Source organism: Coregonus lavaretus, assembly GCF_964263955.1.
Source record: "Coregonus lavaretus genome assembly, contig: HAP1_SCAFFOLD_639, whole genome shotgun sequence".
NCBI classification, from domain to species: Eukaryota; Metazoa; Chordata; class Actinopteri; order Salmoniformes; family Salmonidae; genus Coregonus; species Coregonus lavaretus.
The window spans coordinates 1-25,456 of NW_028164366.1; the positions used below are offsets into that span (position 1 = coordinate 1).

At 44.2% G+C, this 25,456-nt stretch overlaps 1 protein-coding gene across 1 annotated transcript; it reads left to right on the plus strand.

Moving 5' to 3' along the window:
* Nucleotides 1–1,918: 1,918 nt before the first annotated feature.
* Nucleotides 1,919–25,159, plus strand: LOC311117113 (interleukin-11 receptor subunit alpha-like; the record flags this gene model as incomplete). Its single annotated transcript, XM_084192103.1, has 6 exons — nt 1,919–2,085; nt 2,589–2,733; nt 10,979–11,068; nt 17,325–17,418; nt 17,618–17,697; nt 21,156–25,159. Coding segments are annotated over 5 exons (575 nt in total), but the record flags the coding sequence as incomplete, so codon positions are not given.
* Nucleotides 25,160–25,456: the final 297 nt, after the last annotated feature.

The window sequence follows — 25,456 nt, forward strand, 5'->3', positions numbered from 1 at the left end:
CAAACAAGCAAGATTTCTGGCTCTCACAGACCTGTAACTTCTTCTTTAAGAGGCTCCTCTGTCCTCCACTCGTTACCTGTATTAATGGCACCTGTTTGAACTTGTTATCAGTATAAAAGACACCTGTCCACAACCTCAAACAGTCACACTCCAAACTCCACTATGGCCAAGACCAAAGAGCTGTCAAAGGACACCAGCAACAAAATTGTAGACCTGCACCAGGCTGGGAAGACTGAATCTGCAATAGGTAAGCAGCTTGGTTTGAAGAAATCAACTGTGGGAGCAATTATTAGGAAATGGAAGATATACAAGACCACTGATAATCTCCCTCGATCTGGGGCTCTACGCAAGATCTCACCCCGTGGGGTCAAAATGATCACAAGAACGGTGAGCAAAAATCCCAGAACCACACGGGGGGACCTAGTGAATGACCTGCAGAGAGCTGGGACCAAAGTAACAAAGCCTACCATCAGTAACACACTACGCCGCCAGGGACTCAAACCCTGCAGTGCAAGACGTGTCCCCCTGCTTAAGCCAGTACATGTCCAGGCCCGTCTGAAGTTTGCTAGAGTGCATTTGGATGATCCAGAAGAGGATTGGGAGAATGTCATATGGTCAGATGAAACCAAAATATAACTTTTTGGTAAAAACTCAACTCGTCGTGTTTGGAGGACAAAGAATGCTGAGTTGCATCCAAAGAACACCGTACCTACTGTGAAGCATGGGGGTGGAAACATCATGCTTTGGGGCTGTTTTTCTGCAAAGGGACCAGGACGACTGATCCGTGTAAAGGAAAGAATGAATGGGGCCATGTATCGTGAGATTTTGAGTGAAAACCTCCTTCCATCAGCAAGGGCATTGAAGATGAAACATGGCTGGGTCTTTCAGCATGACAATGATCCCAAACACACCGCCCGGGCAACGAAGGAGTGGCTTCGTAAGAAGCATTTCAAGGTCCTGGAGTGGCCTAGCCAGTCTCCAGATCTCAACCCCATAGAAAATCTTCGGAGGGAGTTGAAAGTCTGTGTTTCCCAGCGACAGCCCCAAAACATCACTGCTCTAGAGGAGATCTGCATGGAGGAATGGGCCAAAATACCAGCAACAGTGTGTGAAAACCTTGTGAAGACTTACAGAAAATGTTTGACCTGTGTCATTGCCAACAAAGGGTATATAACAAAGTATTGAGAAACTTTTGTTATTGACCAAATACTTATTTTCCACCATAATTTGCAAATAAATTCATTAAAAATCCTACAATGTGATTTTCTGGATTTTCTTTTCTCATTTTGTCTGTCATAGTTGACGTGTACCTATGATGAAAATTACAGGCCTCTCTCATCTTTTTAAGTGGGAGAACTTGCACAATTGGTGGCTGACTAAATACTTTTTTTCCCCACTGTACCTGTATGTACCTGCCTGTACCTGTCTGTCTCGCTGTCTGTACCTGTCTGTACCTGTCTGTACCTGTCTGTACCCGTCTGTACCTGTCTGTCTCGCTGTCTGTACCTGTCTGTACCTGTCTGTACATAGTCGCTTTGGATAAAAGCGTCTGCTAAATGGCATATTATTATTATTATTATTACATGTCTGTCTCGCTGTATGTACCTGTCTGTACCTGTCTGTACCTGTATGTACCTGTCTCTACCTGTCTGTACCTGTCTGTACCCGTCTGTACCTGTCTGTACATGTCTGTACCTGTCTGTACCTGTCTGTACCTGTCTGTCCTTTTCAATCTTCACATTGTTAGTTGTTGATTCCTAACTCCCCTCTCTCTCTGTCTGTGTGTACCAGTGTGTGTGTACCAGTGTGTGTGTACCAGTGTGTGTGTACCAGTGTGTGTGTACCAGTGTGTGTGTACCAGTGTGTGTGTACCAGTGTTGGTTGCATGGTTCCTCACCCCCTCTCTGTGTGTCTACAGTGCAGCCAGATCCCCCAGAGGCAGTAACAGCAGTGGGGGTGGTAGGATACCCCATGGTTCTCCGGGTGTACTGGAGGTACCCTGCCTCCTGGCTCCACGACGCTGTGCCCTTCCCCCTCGTCTTCCAGCTCCGATACCGTCCTGTAGGATCCAGCGTCTGGTCAACCGTCAGTTCCTCTATTATCATACTGGAGATTATATTATATTAGTCAGTTCCTATACTATCCTACCCACTAATTATATTATATTAGTCAGTTCCTATACTATCCCCCTATATCTCTCCCCTCCCTCCCCCTATATCTCTCCCCTCTCCCTATATATCTCCCCTCCCTCCCCCTATATCTCTCCCCTCCCTCCCCCTATATCTCTCCCCCCTCCCCCTATATCTCTCCCCTCCCTCCCCCTATATCTCTCCCCTCCCTCCCCCTATATTTCTCCCCTCTCTCCCCTCCCTCCCCCTATATCTCTCCCCTCCCTCCCCCTATATCTCTCCCCTCCCTCCCCCTATATCCCTCCCCTCCCTCCCCCTATATTTCTCCCCTCCCTCCCCCTATATCTCTCCCCTCCCCCTATTCCTTTCCTTAATATCTTTATCTCCCCCCTCCCCCTTTCCCTCCCTCTATATCGATCTCTCTCTCTTTTCTCTCCTCTCCTTCTCTTCCCCCTCCAGGTGGAGTCTAAGGCCAGCCCCCTGTTGATAACCGACGCCCTAGCAGGCCACGCCCACCAGCTGCAGGTGAGAGCCCAGGACGAGATCAACCCAGACAGCCAGTGGAGCGACTGGAGCCCCCTGCTGCAGGGCTGTCCATGGAGCGGTGAGAACACTACTGTGTCCCAAATGGCCCCCTATTGCCTATTCAGTGCACTACTTTTGACCAGGGCCTTCCCAGCTAACCAGGAACATTCCCAGAACATTAGCTAAGACCCCCATTAAGTGCTAGTTAGGGTTTTATCTAACGTTACAATGGAAACATCCCAAAAAACATTCAAATAATGTTTTTGATAGCAAATGTTGATTATTTTTGTTTTTTTAATGTTTTAAATGAAATATCCTTGGAATGTTCTCCTAATATTCACCAAAATGTTCCCAGCAAACCAAAATTGGTTCTATGAAAGTTTCCAGAACATTTGTTAGGTTGTGGCAAATGTTCTCATAACACAAAAACTGTCCGGTCATGCTGATGATTATACAATGTTTGTATAAAACATTCACCTGATGTTGCAACAACGTTCCCAGAAACACATTTAGTCTGTTATTTAAAGGTTCCCAGAATGTTTCATTAGGTTGTGGGAACAGTCTGGTGGGAACATTGTGGGGACATCACAAAAGATGGGAACTGTCCAGTTGTGCGGATGATTATAAAATGTTTATTTTAGGGTGCAAAAAACATTTACCTGATGTTACAAGAACGTTCTTAGAACAATTTTTTAAATGATTTTTAAAAGTTCCTAAAACATTTATTTTGGATGTGGGAACATGACAAGAGGTTCCCACAACACTACAACTGTCCAGATGTGCTGACATTCCTTTGATGTTGTAAGAATGTTGACAGAACACCTGGTCTAAGTTCTTTAACACTAGAACCGTCTGGCCTTTCAGTCTATAAGTACCCGCTAGAGAACGTTGAGGACGTTGCAGGGCTTATCCTTTAGCAAACGCATCAGGTGCATATCAACCCGCAAGGTGTGCAAACATAAGCACCAACGCATGATAAATAGTGCATAAACAATTATAAAGGATTAATTGCATGAAGAAATATTAGTGGAAATATATCCATTAAAAAATATAACAACAATAGTTATTTGTTTAGATAGAGGATATGTTTGGTGTAATTCTACAAAGGCCTAGTGAAAAACGTAGGCCTAAAGCCCATTGGACACTTCCAGCCGATGACGCATCAACATTCTAACAGTCTAATAAATACATTTCATATACTGTATTATATCGGAAGAACAATCATTTGGTTGTTTATGAAGGTCTTACGTAGCATTAGAATACTAAAAAAAATATTATTTCAAAGAACATAATAACATTTTCATTAGTTTATGTTACTCAAGGCTATAAGTAAAAACTAAAATCACTAGTTCAAGAAGAAGTCCATCATACACTGAACAAAAATACAAACACAACATGCATGTGACGAGGTGTGAATGACGGAGTCAGGCGCAGGAGGTAAAACACAGAAATCCAGAGTTTATTCAGTGTACATGAATAAAGCACAGCAAGCGTCAAAACGAAACTAGCACAAGGGGAAAATCCACCTTGGCTACATACACGGAAATAGTAGCTCAACCGAGTTACACACTCTCACAATGAACAATCACTCACAAAGGACAAGGGGGCAGAGGGAACACTTATACACAGACTAATGAGGGAATGACTACCAGGTGTGTGTGATTGACAAGACAAGACAAATGGAGTGATGATATATGGAGCGGTAGTGGCTAGTAAGCCGGTGACGACGAACGCCGAAACCTGCCCGAGCAAGGAGGAGGGGCAGCCTCGGCTGAATTCGTGACAATGCAACAATTTAAAAGATTTTACTGAGTTACAGTTCATATAAGGAAATCAGTCAATTGAAATAAATTGATTAGGCCCTAATCTATGGATTTCACGTCTGGGAATACAAGAGGTAGGGGTGTGGATAAAAAACACCCGCAATAATATCTGCTAAACGTGTATGCGACCAATCAAATGTGGTTTGATCTGGTGTGACCACCATTTTCCTCATGCAACGCGACACATCTCCTTCACATAGAGTTGATCAGGCTGTTGATTGTGGCCTGTGAAAAGTTGTCCCACTCCTCTTCAATGGCTGTGCGAAGTTGCTGGATATTGGCGGGAACTGGAACACGCTGTCGTACACGTCGATCCAGAGCATCCCAAACAGGCTCAATGGGTGACATGTCTGGTCAGTATGCAGGCCATTGAAAAACTGGGACATTTTCAGCTTCCAGGAATTGTGTACAGATCCTTGCGATATGGGGCCGTGCATAATCATGCTCAAATATGAGGTGATGGCGGTGGATGAATGGCACGAACAATGGGCCTCAGGATCTCGTGACGGTATCATAAGGTGGCTTATGATAGAGAAATTAACATGACATTCTCTGGCAACAGTTCTGGTGGATATTCCTGCAGTCAGCATGCCAATTGCACAGTCCCTCAAAATTGAGACATCTGTGGCATTGTGTTGTGTGACAAAACTGCACATTTTAGAGTGACCTTTTATTGTCCCCAGCACAAGGTGCACCTGTGTACTGATCATGCTGTTTAATCAGCTTCTTGATATGCCACACCTGTCAGGTGGATGGATTATCTTGGTAAAGGAGAAATGCTCACTAACAGGGATGTAAATATATTTGTGCACAACATTTGAGAGAAATAAGCTTTTTGTGCGTATGGGACGTTTCTGGGATCTTTTATTTCAGCTCATGAAACATGGGACCAACACTTTACATGTTGTGTTTATATTTTTGTTCAGTGTTATTTTGTTTTGGCAGGTCTAAAGAAACATTGTGGAATTTAAAGGCTATTCTACCAAATACTAATTGAGTGTATGTAAACTTCTGACCCACTGGGAATGTGATGAAAGAAATAAAAGCTGAAATAAATCATTCTCTCTACTATTATTCTGACATTTCACATTCTTAAAATAAAGTGGTGATCCTAACTGATCTAAGACCGGGAATTTTTACTAGGATTAAATGTCAGGAATTGTGAAAAACTGAGTTTAAATGTATGTGGCTAAGGTGAATGTAAACTTCCGACTTCAACTGTATGTGTCCATACAATGTTGTTCTGCACTAAGCTGACTGTTGACTGATGTTACAGAATCATACCCTGATTTATCCTGACTTTCTGGCAATTGTGTAATTCATAAACAACTTATCTATTGAAATGCAAGGAAGACCAATTACAGAAATTATTACTATACCAAAACATAAAAAATATAACAATATTTAACTCAAGTCAACCTTACCATCATGATTGTAATACAGTCGTCAGTAGTGTTCACATTAACCTACTGGATCTCCTTAGCACAAACAAGAATATGAAACAGACAGACTGACTACAGGTGCAAAGACCATCCACACCCACACCCTGCTAGTAACAGTCTGACTGCAGGTGTAAAGTCCATCCACACACCCTCCTAGCAACAGACTGACTGCAGGTGGAAAGACAGCTAAGGTCAGCTAACAGGATAGCCTCTTCGCTCCGGGAGCTAGCTAGCTATCAATGTTCAAACGTTGCCTAACCTAGCTAGATATCTAGCTAATGTAGCTAGCGAACATTAGCTAGCTAGGTGGCTAGTTAGTACCTATGTTCAACGTTGATAGACACAAACAGAACGATGTATAGAATGATTGCAGAAAAAGGCACACAAGGAAACATTTAACCAAGGTAACGTTAGCTAGCAAGCTAACGTTAGCTAGCTAAAGTTAACTACGTCACTCCCCAGCAACAGTTTCAGCAAACAAAGCAACAACTTTTACTTCAAATAATTATTACCTTAAAAACCTCTTAAGGATTGGACCCTTTTTGTAAAAAATTTACCTAAAATGACATACCCAAATCTAACTGCCTGTAGCTCTGGACTTGAAGCAAAGATATGCATATTTTTTATATCCTTTGAAAGGAAACACTTTGAAGTTTGTTGACATGTGAAATTAATGTAGGAGACTATAACACATTAGATCTAGTAAAAGATAATACAAACATCATCTTTGAAATGCAAGAGAAAGGCCAGACAGTGATGTAGGATTCTAGATGTAATTTAGATGTTGTCCACCAGATGGCAGCAGTGTGTGTGCGCAAAGTTTCAGACTGATCCAGTGAAGAATTACATCACTACACAATATTTTGTTTCAAGTCTGCCAGGAGTTTTTACCAAATGTGCCGAATTGGTTTTCAAATACATAACTATAGAGAACATACAAAAATGCTATGGTAATACAAAATGTAAGTTTGCACACTCCCAGGAATGTCATAAATGATGGATCATTAGCTTCCCTATAGAAAAGACACTAACCTTCACACATCTAGATGGCCGGGCGGGGTGGGTATGGAGTCAGAGGTCAAACTGTAGAACCCAGTTCCTACATTTGAATATAAAAATTGATGACAAATCAGAGCAAGATTACTGAAAGTAAGTACATTATTTACCTTCAGAGGTGAATGTACCAAACCAGTTGCCGTGATAAAAGTGTTTTGTTGTTGTGCACTATCCTCAAACAATAGCATGGTATTTTTTAGCTGTAATAGCTACTGTAAATTGGACACTGCAGTTAGATTAACAATAATTTAAGCTTTCTGCCCGTATAAGACATGTCTATGCTCCGGAAAGTCGGCTGTTGTTTACAACACCATTCTAGTCACATATCGCATATTGAGCAACAACCGTCCCGTATAAGGGTCACCGATCCCGTAGAGGTTAAACAGAGACTGTCCCTAAAAAGGAACAAATCCCTTTGAAGACAGCCTGTGGCATCGATATGAGTCAGAAACATTTATTCTAGTGTGAAAATTGACTACAAAAGTGTAAACAGGATAATGTTGGTCATCAAGTCAGTCTCATCTAAAACGGAGTTTGGAACCTCAGTGTGTCACAACAAGTAAATTAAGGTTGGGTTTGGATTACAAATATGTCAACAAATCACGTCCCCTTTCGTCAAGCTCCACGTGCAAATCGCCCCTCTGCCCACTTCGCTTCCCTTCATTGAATGGGGCTTGTTGTTTCGTCGCCCCCAAACGCGTTCAAAGGATCACGGGCCGTATACGGATTGACCATGCCTCCGCAGCCAAAGTTCTATGGTTTGCATACCCTGCCGAAGGACCGTAGTATTCGGTCGGAATAGTTGTTGTTCCCAAGTATTCACCAGTATTGCTAGCTTGGTGTGCAACGACCGGTAGTGGTGAGTATAACCAGAGATACTGGAATATAATGACCTCTCTGGTATAACTTAGCTTATGACGTTATATAACGTTATTGCTCCTTATGTAGGTACCCTGTACCTATCTTTTGATAAAACGAGGCAGGCTAGATAACATTTTATATAGACTGAAAGCCCCCCTCAATACCACAGCTATCCCCTGGTGGCGCATAGAGTTAAAGATCTGGCTGCATACGAAGTGTAAAACATTTGACCAACTGCCTCGATTCGGACTTATGTAGCAACATTTGGAAAATGTGTTTTTTACATTGAAGAAAATTAGAGACTCAGAGCTAGAAAATTCATAAATCATACACTGCAGTTGAGGAACAGTGGGAAATTAATTCTGCTTTGAAAGTTGATAAACTTGTAACCCCACAATTTGAGAAAATGGCCCATGAATGTTTTGGTACACCTACTGGAGAGCTCTTCTTTGTCTACACCTATTCAGCATCGTTCCCACCCTCTTAAGCCTTAGCCCCACCCATCTCTTTAAGGATTCACATGTGAGACCATGTGGTAAACACAAGCTATATCAAATAAAATCTAAGTTTATTTGTCACATGCACAGAATACAGAAGGTGTAAACGGTACAGTGACAATACTTGCATACTTGCATAGTAGCAATATCAAACACAGAAAGTGTCCAAATATTAGGTAACGCTTACCCTACACACTTGTCTGCTTGTCTGCTTGTCTGCTTGTCTGCTTTGATGACTTCTGATTGGCCAACAACAATCTCCACGCTCGACTCTGGTGAAAAGCAAAGAGTAGCAGAATAAATTATACAATCTCTCTCTCTCTATATATATATATATACTGCACAGATCTGTATCGGTCCTTCTGGACAAGCCAGTTAAAATGACACATACCCAAGACCCGTGACAATCATATCAGATCTGACCCGGACCCGTGACATTATTTAGAATTCCGCTCGGGTCCTGGATCGGGTCTCGGGTACTCGGCTACAGGTGTATCCGTGATGACCTCTAGTTCCAATCTTGTTTCTTGTACTTTAAGGAACTAGAACTGTGCATGCTTAGAAATGTTGTAGTAATATTAGATAAAACTTAAATATAAAGTTTATTAATGTTCTCTTGAAATGTTCTGAGGACCTCCAAGACAAGGTCAAATGTATATTGTGTGAACATCAATGGAATATTATGTTAAACCTTAAACAAATATGCTTTGAACGTCATAAAAACTGACTTATTTGGAAAATGAGGAACATTGTGCAACATTGTTCGAATGTTCTGTGCCACCTCTTAAGTACAATATGTGAATATCACAATAATATTCTTGCAACATCCCAGACAACTCCCATAACTTAATTAAGTGTAAAATCAAATCAAATGTTATTTGTCACATGTGCCGAATACAACAGGTGTAGATTTTACCATGAAAGTCTGACTTACGAGCCCTTTCCCAACAATGCAGAGTTAAAAACTAGCCTTTTTACACTGGAATGTGAGATGTAATCCACACCTCGATTAGGCTGATAGAAATCCTCATTATTGAGTTTAATGATTTTCAATTTGAGCGTAGTTATTTCTATATAGCCTACACTTTCTCGTCTAATACGAGTGGTGTGGGTGTGGCTTCGTGACAATGATCAAGAGCAGCTCCAATGCAGTTCCACCTCCGACATCGCCAATACATCAGCTATACGGGTGTCGGCTGGCGCCACTTAACACTTGATCTGATTGAATCTAGGCCTTAAACATTGTATGAATGTCATCACAACTAAGCATATTTTGTGTTTTGGGAACCTATCTCTTGTAATGTACCCACACATTTACATTTACGTAATTTAGCCGACGCTCTTAAGTCGCTCTCTTATCCAGAGCGACTTACAAATTGGTGCATTCACCTTATAGCCAGTGGGATAACCACTTTACAATATGTTTATTTTTTGTTGTTGGGGGGGTGGGGTAAGGGGGGGTAGAAGGATTACTTTATCATATCCCAGGTATTCCTTAAAGAGGTGGGGTTTCAAGTGTCTCCGGAAGGTGGTGAGTGACTCTGTCCTGGCATCGTGAGGGAGCTTGTTCCACCATTGGGGTGCCAGAGCAGCGAACAGTTTTGACTGGGCAGAGCGGGAACTGTGCTTCCGCAGAGGCAGTGGTGTAAGGCACTGCATCGCAGTGCTAGCTGTGCCACTAGAGATCCTGGTTCAATCCTGGTTCGAATCCAGGCTCTGTCGTAGCCGGCCGCGACCAGGAGACCAATGGGGCGGCGCACAATTGGCCCAGCGTCGTCCAGGGTAGGGGAGGGAATGGCCGGCAGGGATATAGCTCAGTTGGTAGAGCATGGCGTTTTCAATGCCAGGGTTGTGGGATCGATTCCCACGGGGGGCCAGTATGAAAAATAAAATAAAAAATAATGTATGCACTCACTAACTGTAAGTCGCTCTGGATAAGAGCGTCTGCTAAATGTCTAAAATGTAAAAAATGTTCTGGGAACCTTTAAAGAACTATTCTCTCAACATTCTTGCAACATCAAAGGAATATTTTATGCATCCTGAAACAAACATTATCTGAACGCAGCACAACTAGACCGTTTTAGTGTTTTGGGAACCTATCTCATATCCCCATAATGTTCCCGCAACCTAAATAAATGTTTTAGGAATATTTAAAGAACATAAAACATGTGTTCTGGGAACGTTCTTGTAACATCAGGTGAATGTTTTTTGCACCCTAAAATAAACATGGTATAATCATCCATACAACTGGACAATTCATCTTTTGTGAAGTCCCCACAATGTTCCCACCAGACTGTTCCCACAACCTAATGAAACATTCTGAGAACCTTTAAAGAACAGACTAAATGTGTTTCTGGGAACGTTGTTGCAACATCAGGTGAATGTTTTATGCAAACATTGTATAATCATCAGCACGACTGGACAGTTTTTGTGTTATGAGAACATTTGCCGCAACCTAACAAATGTTCTGGGAACTACCACAGAAGCAGTGTTGGTTTGCTGGGGCTGCATGGAGGGTACATTGTGAACTGTCTACAACTGGACCTTTATTAGCACAGTGTTTGAATAGACTTTACTTTCTCACTACAGTTACTTGGTCGGAGGTGTGGTTAACAGGTCTTGTGTGTCTTTGTGAATCCCTACAGGTGGCGCTGCCGAGCCTACTGAAGAAACGTTTCCTGTCGACTACAATGACTCAGACACAGACCCCTCTACAGCTGACACCAAGTCAGAGAGTAAGTTAGCCTTGTCTTAGCCAGAACGTTCCATAGAGCAGGAGTCTGTCTCCTGTTTCTGTAGCAGTTAGCCTTGTCTTAGCCAGAACGTTCCATAGAGCAGGAGTCTGTCTCCTGTTTCTGTAGCAGTTAGCCTTGTCTTAGCCAGAACGTTCCATAGAGCAGGAGTCTGTCTCCTGTTTCTGTAGCAGTTAGCCTTGTCTTAGCCAGAACGTTCCATAGAGCAGGAGTCTGTCTCCTGTTTCTGTAGCAGTTAGCCTTGTCTTAGCCAGAACGTTCCATAGAGCAGGAGTCTGTCTCCTGTTTCTGTAGCAGTTAGCCTTGTCTTAGCCAGAACGTTCCATAGAGCAGGAGTCTGTCTCCTGTTTCTGTAGCAGTTAGCCTTGTCTTAGCCAGAACGTTCCATAGGGTAGGAGTCTGTCTCCTGTTTCTGTAGCAGTTAGCCTTGTCTTAGCCAGAACGTTCCATAGAGCAGGAGTCTGTCTCCTGTTTCTGTAGCAGTTAGCCTTGTCTTAGCCAGAACGTTCCATAGAGCAGGAGTCTGTCTCCTGTTTCTGTAGCAGTTAGCCTTGTCTTAGCCAGAACGTTCCATAGAGCAGGAGTCTGTCTCCTGTTTCTGTAGCAGTTAGCCTTGTCTTAGCCAGAACGTTCCATAGAGCAGGAGTCTATCTCCTGTTTCTGTAGCAGTTAGCCTTGTCTTAGCCAGAACGTTCCATAGGGCAGGAGTCTGTCTCCTGTTTCTGTAGCAGTTAGCCTTGTCTTAGCCAGAACGTTCCATAGGGCAGGAGTCTGTCTCCTGTTTCTGTAGCAGTTAGCCTTGTCTTAGCCAGAACGTTCCATAGGGCAGGAGTCTGTCTCCTGTTTCTGTAGCAGTTAGCCTTGTCTTAGCCAGAACGTTCCATAGGGCAGGAGTCTGTCTCCTGTTTCTGTAGCAGTTAGCCTTGTCTTAGCCAGAACTTTCCATAGAGCAGGAGTCTGTCTCCTGTTTCTGTAGCAGTTAGCCTTGTCTTAGCCAGAACGTTCCATAGAGCAGGAGTCTGTCTCCTGTTTCTGTAGCAGTTAGCCTTGTCTTAGCCAGAACGTTCCATAGAGCAGGAGTCTGTCTCCTGTTTCTGTAGCAGTTAGCCTTGTCTTAGCCAGAACGTTCCATAGAGCAGGAGTCTATCTCCTGTTTCTGTAGCAGTTAGCCTTGTCTTAGCCAGAACGTTCCATAGAGCAGGAGTCTGTCTCCTGTTTCTGTAGCAGTTAGCCTTGTCTTAGCCAGAACGTTCCATAGAGCAGGAGTCTATCTCCTGTTTCTGTAGCAGTTAGCCTTGTCTTAGCCAGAACGTTCCATAGAGCAGGAGTCTGTCTCCTGTTTCTGTAGCAGTTAGCCTTGTCTTAGCCAGAACGTTCCATAGAGCAGGAGTCTGTCTCCTGTTTCTGTAGCAGTTAGCCTTGTCTTAGCCAGAACGTTCCATAGGGCAGGAGTCTATCTCCTGTTTCTGTAGCAGTTAGCCTTGTCTTAGCCAGAACGTTCCATAGAGCAGGAGTCTGTCTCCTGTTTCTGTAGCAGTTAGCCTTGTCTTAGCCAGAACGTTCCATAGGGCAGGAGTCTGTCTCCTGTTTCTGTAGCAGTTAGCCTTGTCTTAGCCAGAACGTTCCATAGAGCAGGAGTCTGTCTCCTGTTTCTGTAGCAGTTAGCCTTGTCTTAGCCAGAACGTTCCATAGGGCAGGAGTCTGTCTCCTGTTTCTGTAGCAGTTAGCCTTGTCTTAGCCAGAACGTTCCATAGGGCAGGAGTCTGTCTCCTGTTTCTGTAGCAGTTAGCCTTGTCTTAGCCAGAACGTCCCATAGAGCAGGAGTCTGTCTCCTGTTTCTGTAGCAGTTAGCCTTGTCTTAGCCAGAACGTTCCATAGGGCAGGAGTCTGTCTCCTGTTTCTGTAGCAGTTAGCCTTGTCTTAGCCAGAACGTTCCATAGAGCAGGAGTCTGTCTCCTGTTTCTGTAGCAGTTAGCCTTGTCTTAGCCAGAACGTTCCATGGGGCAGGAGTCTGTCTCCTGTTTCTGTAGCAGTTAGCCTTGTCTTAGCCAGAACGTTCCATAGAGCAGGAGTCTGTCTCCTGTTTCTGTAGCAGTTAGCCTTGTCTTAGCCAGAACGTTCCATAGGGCAGGAGTCTGTCTCCTGTTTCTGTAGCAGTTAGCCTTGTCTTAGCCAGAACGTTCCATAGAGCAGGAGTCTGTCTCCTGTTTCTGTAGCAGTTAGCCTTGTCTTAGCCAGAACGTTCCATAGGGCAGGAGTCTGTCTCCTGTTTCTGTAGCAGTTAGCCTTGTCTTAGCCAGAACGTTCCATAGGGCAGGAGTCTGTCTCCTGTTTCTGTAGCAGTTAGCCTTGTCTTAGTCAGAACGTTCCATAGGGCAGGAGTCTGTCTCCTGTTTCTGTAGCAGTTAGCCTTGTCTTAGCCAGAACGTTCCATAGGGCAGGAGTCTGTCTCCTGTTTCTGTAGCAGTTAGCCTTGTCTTAGCCAGAACGTTCCATAGGGCAGGAGTCTATCTCCTGTTTCTGTAGCAGTTAGCCTTGTCTTAGCCAGAACGTTCCATAGAGCAGGAGTCTGTCTCCTGTTTCTGTAGCAGTTAGCCTTGTCTTAGCCAGAACGTTCCATAGGGCAGGAGTCTGTCTCCTGTTTCTGTAGCAGTTAGCCTTGTCTTAGCCAGAACGTTCCATAGAGCAGGAGTCTGTCTCCTGTTTCTGTAGCAGTTAGCCTTGTCTTAGCCAGAACGTTCCATAGGGCAGGAGTCTGTCTCCTGTTTCTGTAGCAGTTAGCCTTGTCTTAGCCAGAACGTTCCATAGAGCAGGAGTCTGTCTCCTGTTTCTGTAGCAGTTAGCCTTGTCTTAGCCAGAACGTTCCATAGAGCAGGAGTCTGTCACCTGTTTCTGTAGCAGTTAGCCTTGTCTTAGCCAGAACGTTCCATAGGGCAGGAGTCTGTCTCCTGTTTCTGTAGCAGTTAGCCTTGTCTTAGCCAGAACGTTCCATAGAGCAGGAGTCTGTCTCCTGTTTCTGTAGCAGTTAGCCTTGTCTTAGCCAGAACGTTCCATAGGGCAGGAGTCTGTCTCCTGTTTCTGTAGCAGTTAGCCTTGTCTTAGCCAGAACTTTCCATAGGGCAGGAGTCTGTCTCCTGTTTCTGTAGCAGTTAGCCTTGTCTTAGCCAGAACGTCCCATAGGGCAGGAGGCTGTCTCCTGTTTCTGTAGCAGTTAGCCTTGTCTTAGCCAGAACGTTCCATAGAGCAGGAGTCTGTCTCCTGTTTCTGTAGCAGTTAGCCTTGTCTTAGCCAGAACGTTCCATAGAGCAGGAGTCTGTCTCCTGTTTCTGTAGCAGTTAGCCTTGTCTTAGCCAGAACGTTCCATAGGGCAGGAGTCTGTCTCCTGTTTCTGTAGCAGTTAGCCTTGTCTTAGCCAGAACGTTCCATAGAGCAGGAGTCTGTCTCCTGTTTCTGTAGCAGTTAGCCTTGTCTTAGCCAGAACGTTCCATAGGGCAGGAGTCTATCTCCTGTTTCTGTAGCAGTTAGCCTTGTCTTAGCCAGAACGTTCCATTGAGCAGGAGTCTGTCTCCTGTTTCTGTAGCAGTTAGCCTTGTCTTAGCCAGAACGTTCCATAGAGCAGGAGTCTGTCTCCTGTTTCTGTAGCAGTTAGCCTTGTCTTAGCCTCGTTCCATAGGGCAGGAGTCTGTCTCCTGTTTCTGTAGCAGTTAGCCTTGTCTTAGCCAGAACGTTCCATAGGGCAGGAGTCTGTCTCCTGTTTCTGTAGCAGTTAGCCTTGTCTTAGCCAGAACGTTCCATAGGGCAGGAGTCTGTCTCCTGTTTCTGTAGCAGTTAGCCTTGTCTTAGCCAGAACGTCCCATAGAGCAGGAGTCTGTCTCCTGTTTCTGTAGCAGTTAGCCTTGTCTTAGCCAGAACGTTCCATAGAGCAGGAGTCTGTCTCCTGTTTCTGTAGCAGTTAGCCTTGTCTTAGCCAGAACGTTCCATAGGGCAGGAGTCTGTCTCCTGTTTCTGTAGCAGTTAGCCTTGTCTTAGCCAGAACGTTCCATAGAGCAGGAGTCTGTCTCCTGTTTCTGTAGCAGTTAGCCTTGTCTTAGCCAGAACGTTCCATAGAGCAGGAGTCTGTCTCCTGTTTCTGTAGCAGTTAGCCTTGTCTTAGCCAGAACGTTCCATAGAGCAGGAGTCTGTCTCCTGTTTCTGTAGCAGTTAGCCTTGTCTTAGCCAGAACGTTCCATAGAGCAGGAGTCTGTCTCCTGTTTCTGTAGCAGTTAGCCTTGTCTTAGCCAGAACGTTCCATAGAGCAGGAGTCTATCACCTGTTTCTGTTGCATGAGGCAGCTTGAAGTACAATGTTGCTCTTTGAAAAGTGAAATCTCTTTCTGACTGCTGGATTATCTTTCTGTTTTCCATGACAGAGAGTGCTGAGTTGGCAGAGTAGGGAAGAATGAGAGAGAGAGAGAGAGAGGAGAGAGAGAGGATGACTGGAGCTTTAATTAAATGTTTAGTATCAATCTCTTTGAGCTCTCTGCTGTCCTGCCAGATTTTTTTATCTGCTGTTGCCAGATGTCCTCTATCTTGTGGAAATAGTTTTTTTATGTTATTGCATCACACGAACATTGTACAGAACAATATACAGCTATGGAAATACAGGGTTCAACTTACAAAGGGAAGTGACTCTCCTAATCACTCTGACGTCATCAGACTGTGCAGCTGAACACTGTATGCTGGAAACACTCAGTTTGTTATTTTTGACTTAAACATAACCCATATTCGTTAAATATAAATACCGAACTTGTTTTTGCGTGGATTCTGCAACGCAGTTAGCTTTTAACAGCTGGGACCGCTATTTCTTGTCCCGGAATCCCGCTTAACAGACAGGTTGAAGCCTGCTTGACAGAGACGCTAAGCTGCTAGCCATCAAGCTAACGAAGTAGTGGGCAGATTTCCTCTTCCTTCTCGCCAGCCGTGATTTTGGCAGCTCCATGGTAAGAAATGTGACCGTTCCTGGTGCAAAAACAATTTCCTATCCAGGAGCTTGAGTAAATGACATTACTAAGCTGCTCCCAAATGTACTACATCAGGACATGGAAATCGATTCTATCGTAGTCCATGTGGGTTTTAATGACATTATGAAGGGCAGCTATGAACAGTTGAAACTGGATTTTAAAGAGCTTTACTGGTTCAAATAGCCGACCAATCAGCCTGTTACCAACCCTTAGTAAACCTTTGGAAAAAATTGTGTTTGACCAGATACAATTCTATTTTATAGTAAACAAATTGACAACAGACTTTCAGCATGCTTGTAGGGAAGGACATTCAACAAGCACAGCACTTACACAAATGACTGATGATTGGCTGTGAGATTGTGGGGGCTGTTTTGTTAGACTTTAGTGCGGCTTTTGACATTATCGATTATATTCTGCTGTTGGGAAAACTTATGTGTTATGGCTTTACACCCCCTGCTATATTGTGGATAAAGAGTTACCTGTCTAACAGAACACAGAGGGTGTTCTTTAATGGAAGCCTCTCCAACATAATCCAGGTAGAATCAGGAATTCCCCAGAGCAGCTGTCTAGGCCCCTTGCTTTTTTCAATCTTTACTAACGACATGCCACTGGCTTTGAGTAAAGCCACTGTGTCTATGTATGCGGATGATTCAACACTATACACTATAAACACTAAAAAAATTGTCAAAGACTCCAGCCACCCTAGTCATAGACTTTTCTCTCTGCTACCGCACGGCAAGCGTATGTGGGAACTCCTTCAAGACGGTTGGAAAAGTATTCCTCATGAAGCTGGTTGAGAGAATGCCAAGAGTGTTCAAAGCTGTCATCAAGGCAAAGGGTGGTTACTTTGAAGAATCTCAAATATAAAATACATTTTGATTAGTTTAAGACTTTTTTGGTTACTACATGATTCCATATGTGTTATTTCATAGTTTTGATGTCTTCACTATTATTCTACAATGTAGAAAATAGTAAAAATAAAGAAAAACCCTGGAATGAGTAGGTGTGTCCAAACTTTTGACTGGTACTGTACATCAGTCTCTCTATACATCAGTCTTCACACCCAAGGTGCTTAAGAAAATAATATACAAATAATAATCATAATAAAAACAAAAACACAGAACATTTTACACCGCAGACAAAAATCTAAGCTATACAAGTGTTGTCTGATCCAGTGGACAGGACAACAGAATTAACATACATTCCATAACTGTTCTCTCTCTTCTGTTCTCTCTCTAGACCCCGAGGATGATGGTGGTAGTCTGTTGATTCTACTGGCCCTGTTCACTGGCATCATCCTGGCCCTGGCGTCCTCTCTGTTGGTCCTCATGTGGTGAGATAATATACCATTTATCTGGCCCTGGCCTCCTCTCTATCGGTCCTCATATAATAATGATAATGATGATAATGATAATACCTATTTTCCTAGTATGTCGAAATCAGACACACTCCAATACACAGTTTCTATAGCAAGTGAATTGAAACATTTATTCACATGTAAATATTAATATTTTTTTGCTTTTTCAATGTAGGGTGAGGCAATGGAGGCGGGACAATGTGACAAAACAGGAACTGACCTCAATGGTGAAGATGAAGTCCATGCCAATCTAAAGTGAGTGAGCCCTGACCTCTAACCTATAACCCTTATCACTAACTAGTCAAATGGAGAAGTTGAGGTCCACTACTACTCTACATTGCCTCCAGGATTCTGCGATTGCATATTTTTTTTGCTAAATCAATAATACCCAGCATATTATGCTATCGGCTTGCAAATTTGACAAATCACCGCACTATTATCACATACAACTGACCAATCACCGCAGTATAAAAAGAGGGCTCGCAATTTCAACCAACCACCGGATATTAGAGCTAAGGCAGGTGGGGTGGGGTGGGGTGGGGGATATTAGGGCTAAGGCTGGTGGGGTGGGTGGGGGATATTAGAGCTAAGGCAGGTGGGGTGGGGTGGGGTGGGGGATATTAGGGCTAAGGCTGGTGGGGTGGGTGGGGGATATTAGGGCTAAGGCTGGTGGGGTGGTTGGGGGATATTAGGGCTAAGGCTGGTGGGGTGGGTGGGGGATATTAGGGCTAAGGCTGGTGGGGTGGGGTGGGTGGGGGATATTATGGTTAAGGCTGGTGGGGTGGGTGGGTGGGGGATATTAGGGCTAAGGCTGGTGGGGTGGGTGGGTGGGGGATATTAGGGCTAAGGCTGGTGGGGTGGGTGGGTGGGGGATATTATGGTTAAGGCTGGTGGGGTGGGTGGGTGGGGGATATTAGGGCTAAGGCTGGTGGGGTGGGTGGGGGATATTAGGGCTAAGGCTGGTGGGGTGGTTGGGGGATATTAGGGCTAAGGCTGGTGGAGTGGGGTGGGTGGGGGATATTAGGGCTAAGGCTGGTGGAGTGGGTGGGTGGGGGATATTAGGGCTAAGGCTGGTGGGGTGGGTGGGTGGGGGATATTAGGGCTAAGGCTGGTGGAGTGGGTGGGTGGGGGATATTAGGGCTAAGGCTGGTGGGGTGGGGTGGGGGATATTAGGGCTAAGGCTGGTGGGGTGGGTGGGGGATATTAGGGCTAAGGCTGGTGGGGTGGGTGGGGGATATTAGGGCTAAGGATGGTGGGGTGGGTGGGGGATATTAGGGCTAAGGCTGGTGGGGTGGGTGGGGGATATTAGGGCTAAGGCTGGTGGGGTGGGTGGGGGATATTAGGGCTAAGGCTGGTGGAGTGGGTGGGTGGGGGATATTAGGGCTAAGGCTGGTGGGGTGGGTGGGGGATATTAGGGCTAAGGATGGTGGGTTGGGTGGGTTGGGTGGTGTGGGGTTGAGAGAATGCCAAGAGTGTGCAAAGCTGTTATCAAGGCAAAGGGTGGCTATTTGAAGAATCTCAAATATAAAATATATTTTGGTTTGTTTAACACTTTTTTGGTTACTTCATGATTCCATATGTGTTATTTCATAGTTTTGATGTCTTCACAATTATTCTACAATGTTGGCCAGTAGTGTATATCCTCCTGATTTCAGTTCACAAGCAAAAACTCAAACAGGAAGTACCAGTGACATGTTCAATACGGAAGTGGTTCGTTGAAGCGGATGTTAAGCTATAGGTCTGTTTAGCTAGCAAAGACATTAATATTTTCCAGGATTCATCCAATGGCATTGAGGAGTATAAGTGCATTGATGACATCGTCCCCACAGCGACCATACGTACCCAACCATAAACCATGGATTACAGGCAACATCCGCACTGAGCTAAAGGCTAGAGCTACCTCTTTCAAGGAGCGGTACACTAATCCGGGCGCTTATAATAAATCCTGCTACGCCCTACAACAAACCATCAAAACAGGCAAAGCGTCAATACAGGGCTAAGATTGAATCCTACTACATCAGCTCTGATGCTCCTCGGATGTAGCAGGGCTTGCAAGCTATCACGGATTACAAAGGGAAACCCAGCCGCGAGCTGCCCAGTAACGTGAGCCTACCAGACGAGCTAAATTCTATGCCTTCTATGCGTGCTTCGAGGCAAGAAACACTGAACCATGCATGAGATCACCAGCTGTTCTGGACAACTGTGTGATCACGCTCTCCGAAGCTGATGTGAGTAAGACCTTTAAACAGATTAACATTCACAAGGCCGCAGGGACAGACGAATACTCAGAGGATGCGCTGACCAGCTGGAAAGTGTCTTCACTGACATTTTCAACCTCTCCCTGACCCAGTCTGTAAAACCTACGTTTCAAGCAGACCACCATAGTCCCTGTGCCCAAGAACGCTAAGGTAACCTGTCTAAATGACTACCGCCCCACAGTGCTCACATCTGTAGCCATGAAGTGCTTTGAAAGGCTGGTCATTGCTCACATCAACACCATCATCCCAGACACCCTGGACCCACTCCAATTCGCATACCGCCCCAACAGATCCACAGATGACACAATGTCTATTGCACTCCACACTGCCCTTTCCCACCTGGACAAAAGGAACACCTGTGTGAGAATGATGTTCATTGACTACAGCTCAGCGTCCAACACCATAGTGCACTCCAAGCTCATCACTAAACTAAGGACCATGGGACTGAACACCTCCCTCTGCAACTGGATCCTGGAGTGCACTATGGTCTGTAGCATTGAAGGTCCCCAAAAACACAGTTGCCTCCATCATTCTTAAATGGAATAAGTTTGGAACCACCAAGACCCTTCCTAGAGCTGGCCGCCCGGCCAAACTGAGCAATCGGGGGAGAAGGGCCTTGGTCAGGGAGGTGACCAAGAACCCGATGGTCACTCTGACAGAGCTCCAGAGTTCCTCTGTGGAGATGGGAGAACCTTTCAGAAGGACATCCATCTCTGCAGCACTCCACCAATCAGGCCTTTATGGTAGAGTGGCCAGATGGACTTGAACCCGATCGAACATCTCTAGAGAGAACTGAAAATAGCTGTGCAGCGACGCTCCCCATCCAACCTGACAGAGCTTGAGAGAATCTGCAGAGAAGAATGGGAGAAACTCCCCAAATACAGGTGTGCCAGGCTTTTAGCGTCATACCCAAGAAGACTCGAGGCTGTAATCGCTGCCAAAGGTGCTTCAACAAAGCACTGAGTAAAGGGTCTGAATACTTATGTTAATTTAATATTTCCGTTTTTTATTTTTTATTTTTTATAAATTTGCTACAATTTCTAAAAACCTGTTTTTACTTTGTCATTATGGGGTATTGTGTGTCGATTGATGACTGAAAAAAAACTATAATATCTGAATGTCTGTCTTTCTTTCTGTCCATTTTCTCTATATTCATCACCCAGCTCTTTCTTTCTGTCCATCTTCTCTATATTCATCACCCAGCTCTGTCATTATGCAGGGCCTGTCTGTCAGAGAAAGGCATTATTAGATGTGATTTATATGTGTTGTTCCTTCTCTCCTCTCTTCCCTTCTCTCCTCTCTTCCCTTCTCTCCTCTCTCCCCTTCTCTTCCCTCCTCTCCTCTCCTCTTCCCTCCTCTCCTCTCCTCTCCTCTCCTCTCCTCTCCTCTCCTCTCCTCTCCTCTCCTCTCCTCTCCTCTCCTCTCCTCCTATCTTACCTCCTCTCCTCTCCTCAGCCTAGGTTGGCCCCTCCTCTCAGCCCTTATAGGGCCCCTTGTCTCCACCAGGCCACACCCCCAACAGGTGGGTGCAGCGTCCACAAAACACTACCCACAATCCACCATGCTACCCACAAGCCATCTGGAGCGTTTGCCTGGCCTGATCGCTGCCCGCCAAACGGACAGACATGGTGGAACGAATGACTGACTCCACCCACTGGAGTTTAACATCATCTGATTGGCCATAAGGCTCAACACTACGTACTGTACAGTACAGTGTGGATCACCACCCAACAACATATCTGTCCTCTGACCCTGACTGACTGAACAAGGTATAGGTTCTGGTACCTTTCACAGTATTCCTTTCTGGGGACCTGATGATCTAATGGTCCTTTATTCATTTCAAATGCTTCTTCAAATGTAAGAAGCATTATTATATAGACCGATTGGCATTATAACATGTTCTAGACTGGTTATATACTGGTTATGAAGAGGGTATGGACAGATTGGCATTCTGCAGAATAGGTACTGCAATTCAGAGGAGAAGGAACGCCCTGCAAACGAGGCTGCTGCTATTGGTCATTCGATGAGGAGGAGGGAACAGAGTTCGGCCATATCCATGCTGGCTAATTACTAGCAGTATCAGGATGATGTCATAACTTCCTGTATATAGATGCGTTAAAGGAGGATGATGTCATAACTTCCTGTATATAGATGCGTTAAAGGAGGATGATGTCATAACTTCCTGTATATAGATGCAGTGTCAGGATGATGTCATAACTTCCTGTATATAGATGCGTTAAAGGAGGCACATTCAACAAATCTGATCTAACAAAGTGGATATTCGTCAAATCCGTCATTATTTATGTTTTGTAACAGGCCCACAATGTGGCTACTTACAGACTCCACCAGACCAGACTAGACTAAACTACACCAGACTAGACCAGACTAGACCAGACTAAACTACACCAGACTAGACCAGACTAGACCAGACTAAACTACACCAGACTAGACCAGACTAGACCAGACTAAACTACACCAGACTAGACCAGACTAGACCAGACTAAACTACACCAGACTAGACCAGACTAGACCAGACTAAACTACACCAGACTAGACCAGACTAGACCAGACCAGTGGTCCTCTGTAGCTCAGCTGGTAGAGCACGGCGCTTGTAACGCCAAGGTAGTGGGTTCGATCCCCGGGACCACCCATACACAAACATGTATGCACGCATGACTATAAGTCGCTTTGGATAAAAGCGTCTGCTAAATGGCATATTATTATTATTATTATTATTATTACTAGACCAGACTACACCAGACAACACCAGACCAGACCAGACTACACCAGACTAGACCAGACCAGACCAGACTACACCAGACTAGACCAGACCAGACCAGACCAGACCAGACTAGACCAGACCAGACCAGACCAGACCAGACTACACCAGACTAGACCAGACCAGACCAGACCAGACTAGACCAGACTAGACCAGACTAGACCAGACCAGACCAGACCAGACTAGACCAGACTATACCAGACTAGACCAGACCAGACCAGACCAGACTAGACCAGACCAGACCAGACCAGACTATACCAGACTAGACCAGACTAGACCAGACCAGACTATACCAGACTAGACCAGACCAGACCAGACCAGACTAGACCAGACTAGACCAGACTAGACCAGACCAGACTAGACCAGACTAGACCAGACTAGACCAGACCAGACCAGACCAGACTAGACCAGACTATACCAGACTAGACCAGACCAGACCAGACCAGACTAGACCAGACTATACCAGACTAGACCAGACCAGACCAGACCAGACTACACCAGACTAGACCAGACCAGACCAGACCAGACCAGACCAGACCAGACTAGACCAGACCAGACCAGACCAGACTAGACCGAAAACCTTTACCTACACAGCATTATTCTGCTCTGATGCCAGTGATAGTGATGATAGTGATGCCAGTATAGTGATGATAGTGATGCCAGTGATAGTGATGCCAGTGATAGTGATGTTATGTCTTGGTTCTTTACAGCGCTGTGTAGTCATGTAAAACACAAGGTGCCTTCACTCCAAGTTCCTTTCTGAGATTATTTGACAACTGTAATGTTTTCTCAAGCTAGTACCTATGCATGGATCCTATTGAAGCCTTGTGGATGTTGTATTCTATATTAACCAACAGAATGAAATAGTTCATATATATTATGTTATTTTTAGAGATGTTTAGCTAAAACTGTTCCGTATGCACCATTCTCCAGTCAATGATATGAAGCTCAGATACAGTATATATTTCCCAGTCTGTACTCCTTTCGTTCCAAATGGCACCCTGTTCCCTGTGTAGTGCTGTATGTTTGACTAGGGCCCATAGAGCTCTGGTCTAAAGTAGTGCACTATATAGGGAATAGGGTGCCATTTGGGACGCAGCCACATTTCAACACACGATCATGTTCTTTTCATGATTAATAGTAATTAATATTTGACATCATATTTTTATATGCTCATGTTCTCTGTGATAAGGATCGACGGAAAGTGATTGTCTCAATGATAATCAAAGTGAACTTTATGCAATGTATGATTTTTACAATTCAAACCCTGTTTTAATTATATTTCTAATCCAGTTCAAGTCAAATTGAACTTCAGACCTAAAGATGTGTTTGTGATGGATAATGTTTGCCCTACCTCTAACAATACATTGTTATCTGTGCCAAAGCCTTGCTATGCATATAGAAAATGGCAACTTTTACATGAGTCATGGGTCATGGGTCATGGGTCATGGAGTTCACCCCCTAGATGTCCTTAGAGGTAGTCCACAGTTTCCATAACATACTGAATCCTACAGCGGTCACCCTTCAGTTTCCATAACATACTGAAATCCTACAGCGGTCACCCTTCAGTTTCCATAACATACTGAATCCTACAGCGGTCACCCTTCAGTTTCCATAACATACTGAATCCTACAGCGGTCACCCTTCAGTTTCCATAACATACTGAATCCTACAGCGGTCACCCTTCAGTTTCCATAACATACTGAATCCTACAGCGGTCACCCTTCAGTTTCCATAACATACTGAATCCTACAGCGGTCACCCTTCAGTTTCCATAACATACTGAAATCCTACAGCTGTCAGACTTAAAGTGCAGTCAGTACAAAGTATACACAAGATATCCCATCAGGCTATAGGAGCATTGAGAGGTTCTCTGATTTGTCAGTCACCTGAGATTCTCTTTTAACCTGAGATGCTCAGAGAAGATGTTCATTAGACACTGACATGTCTTCTCCACCAGAGCATTATTGATCACATCTCTCTGATTAAATGTTCTCTCTCTCCGACCGTCACATACTGAGATTCTAACACATGGTTGACAATGGTGTGTTTTTACCTGACAGTACTGTAGGTTGAAGAGGGATTAGGGTTGTTGTGATGGTTAGGGTTGTTGTGATGGTTAGAGATAGGGTTAAGGTTGTTGTGATGTGGTGGTGGCCTTGATTTTCAGTCTCTACGGTATATGCAGGGATTGACTTGGGCAGGAGCTCACTGGAGCCCAGTACCGGCACCTCAAATGTTCTACCGATTGAGCTCCTGTTCCTCTTATAGAATATTAGCTCAAAAGTACTGTGGAGCTCCTGCACCTAATTATAAACAGTACCGGCACCCAAAATGTGTACCGGCACCTATTTAAATCCAAGTCAACCACTGGGTATATGTAATAGAAATTGTCTGACACGTGAGACTAGGAAATCCTACCACAGGACATGCTGGCTTGATTGTAGGCCTATTATTATTGGGTAAAGACAAACCATTTATTGGGAAAATGGTTGATAATTGTGAAAAATTGTATTCAAATCAAATTGTATTTGTCACATGCGACATATGTGTAGATTTTACTGTGAAATGCTTACGAGCCCTTTCCCAACAATGCAGAGTTACAAAGGTAGAACTGAATGGTAAAGAAAATGCATTTTTCTATTGCCTGTTTCTAGTATCAATGTTCTACCAAAGTCATTGTGAGGTCAACATAATAATACATATTTTATATATGTATGTATATGTATATATATATATATATGTATATATATGTATGTATGTATGTATATATATATATATATATATATATATATATATATATATATATACAGTGCCTTCGGAAAGTATTCAGACCCCTTGACTTTTTCCACATTTTGTTACGTTACAGCCTTATTCTAAAATTGATTAAATTGTTTTTTCCCCTCATTAATCTACACACAATACCCCGTAATGACAAAGCAAAAACTGGTTTTTAGAAATGTATGCTAATTTATAT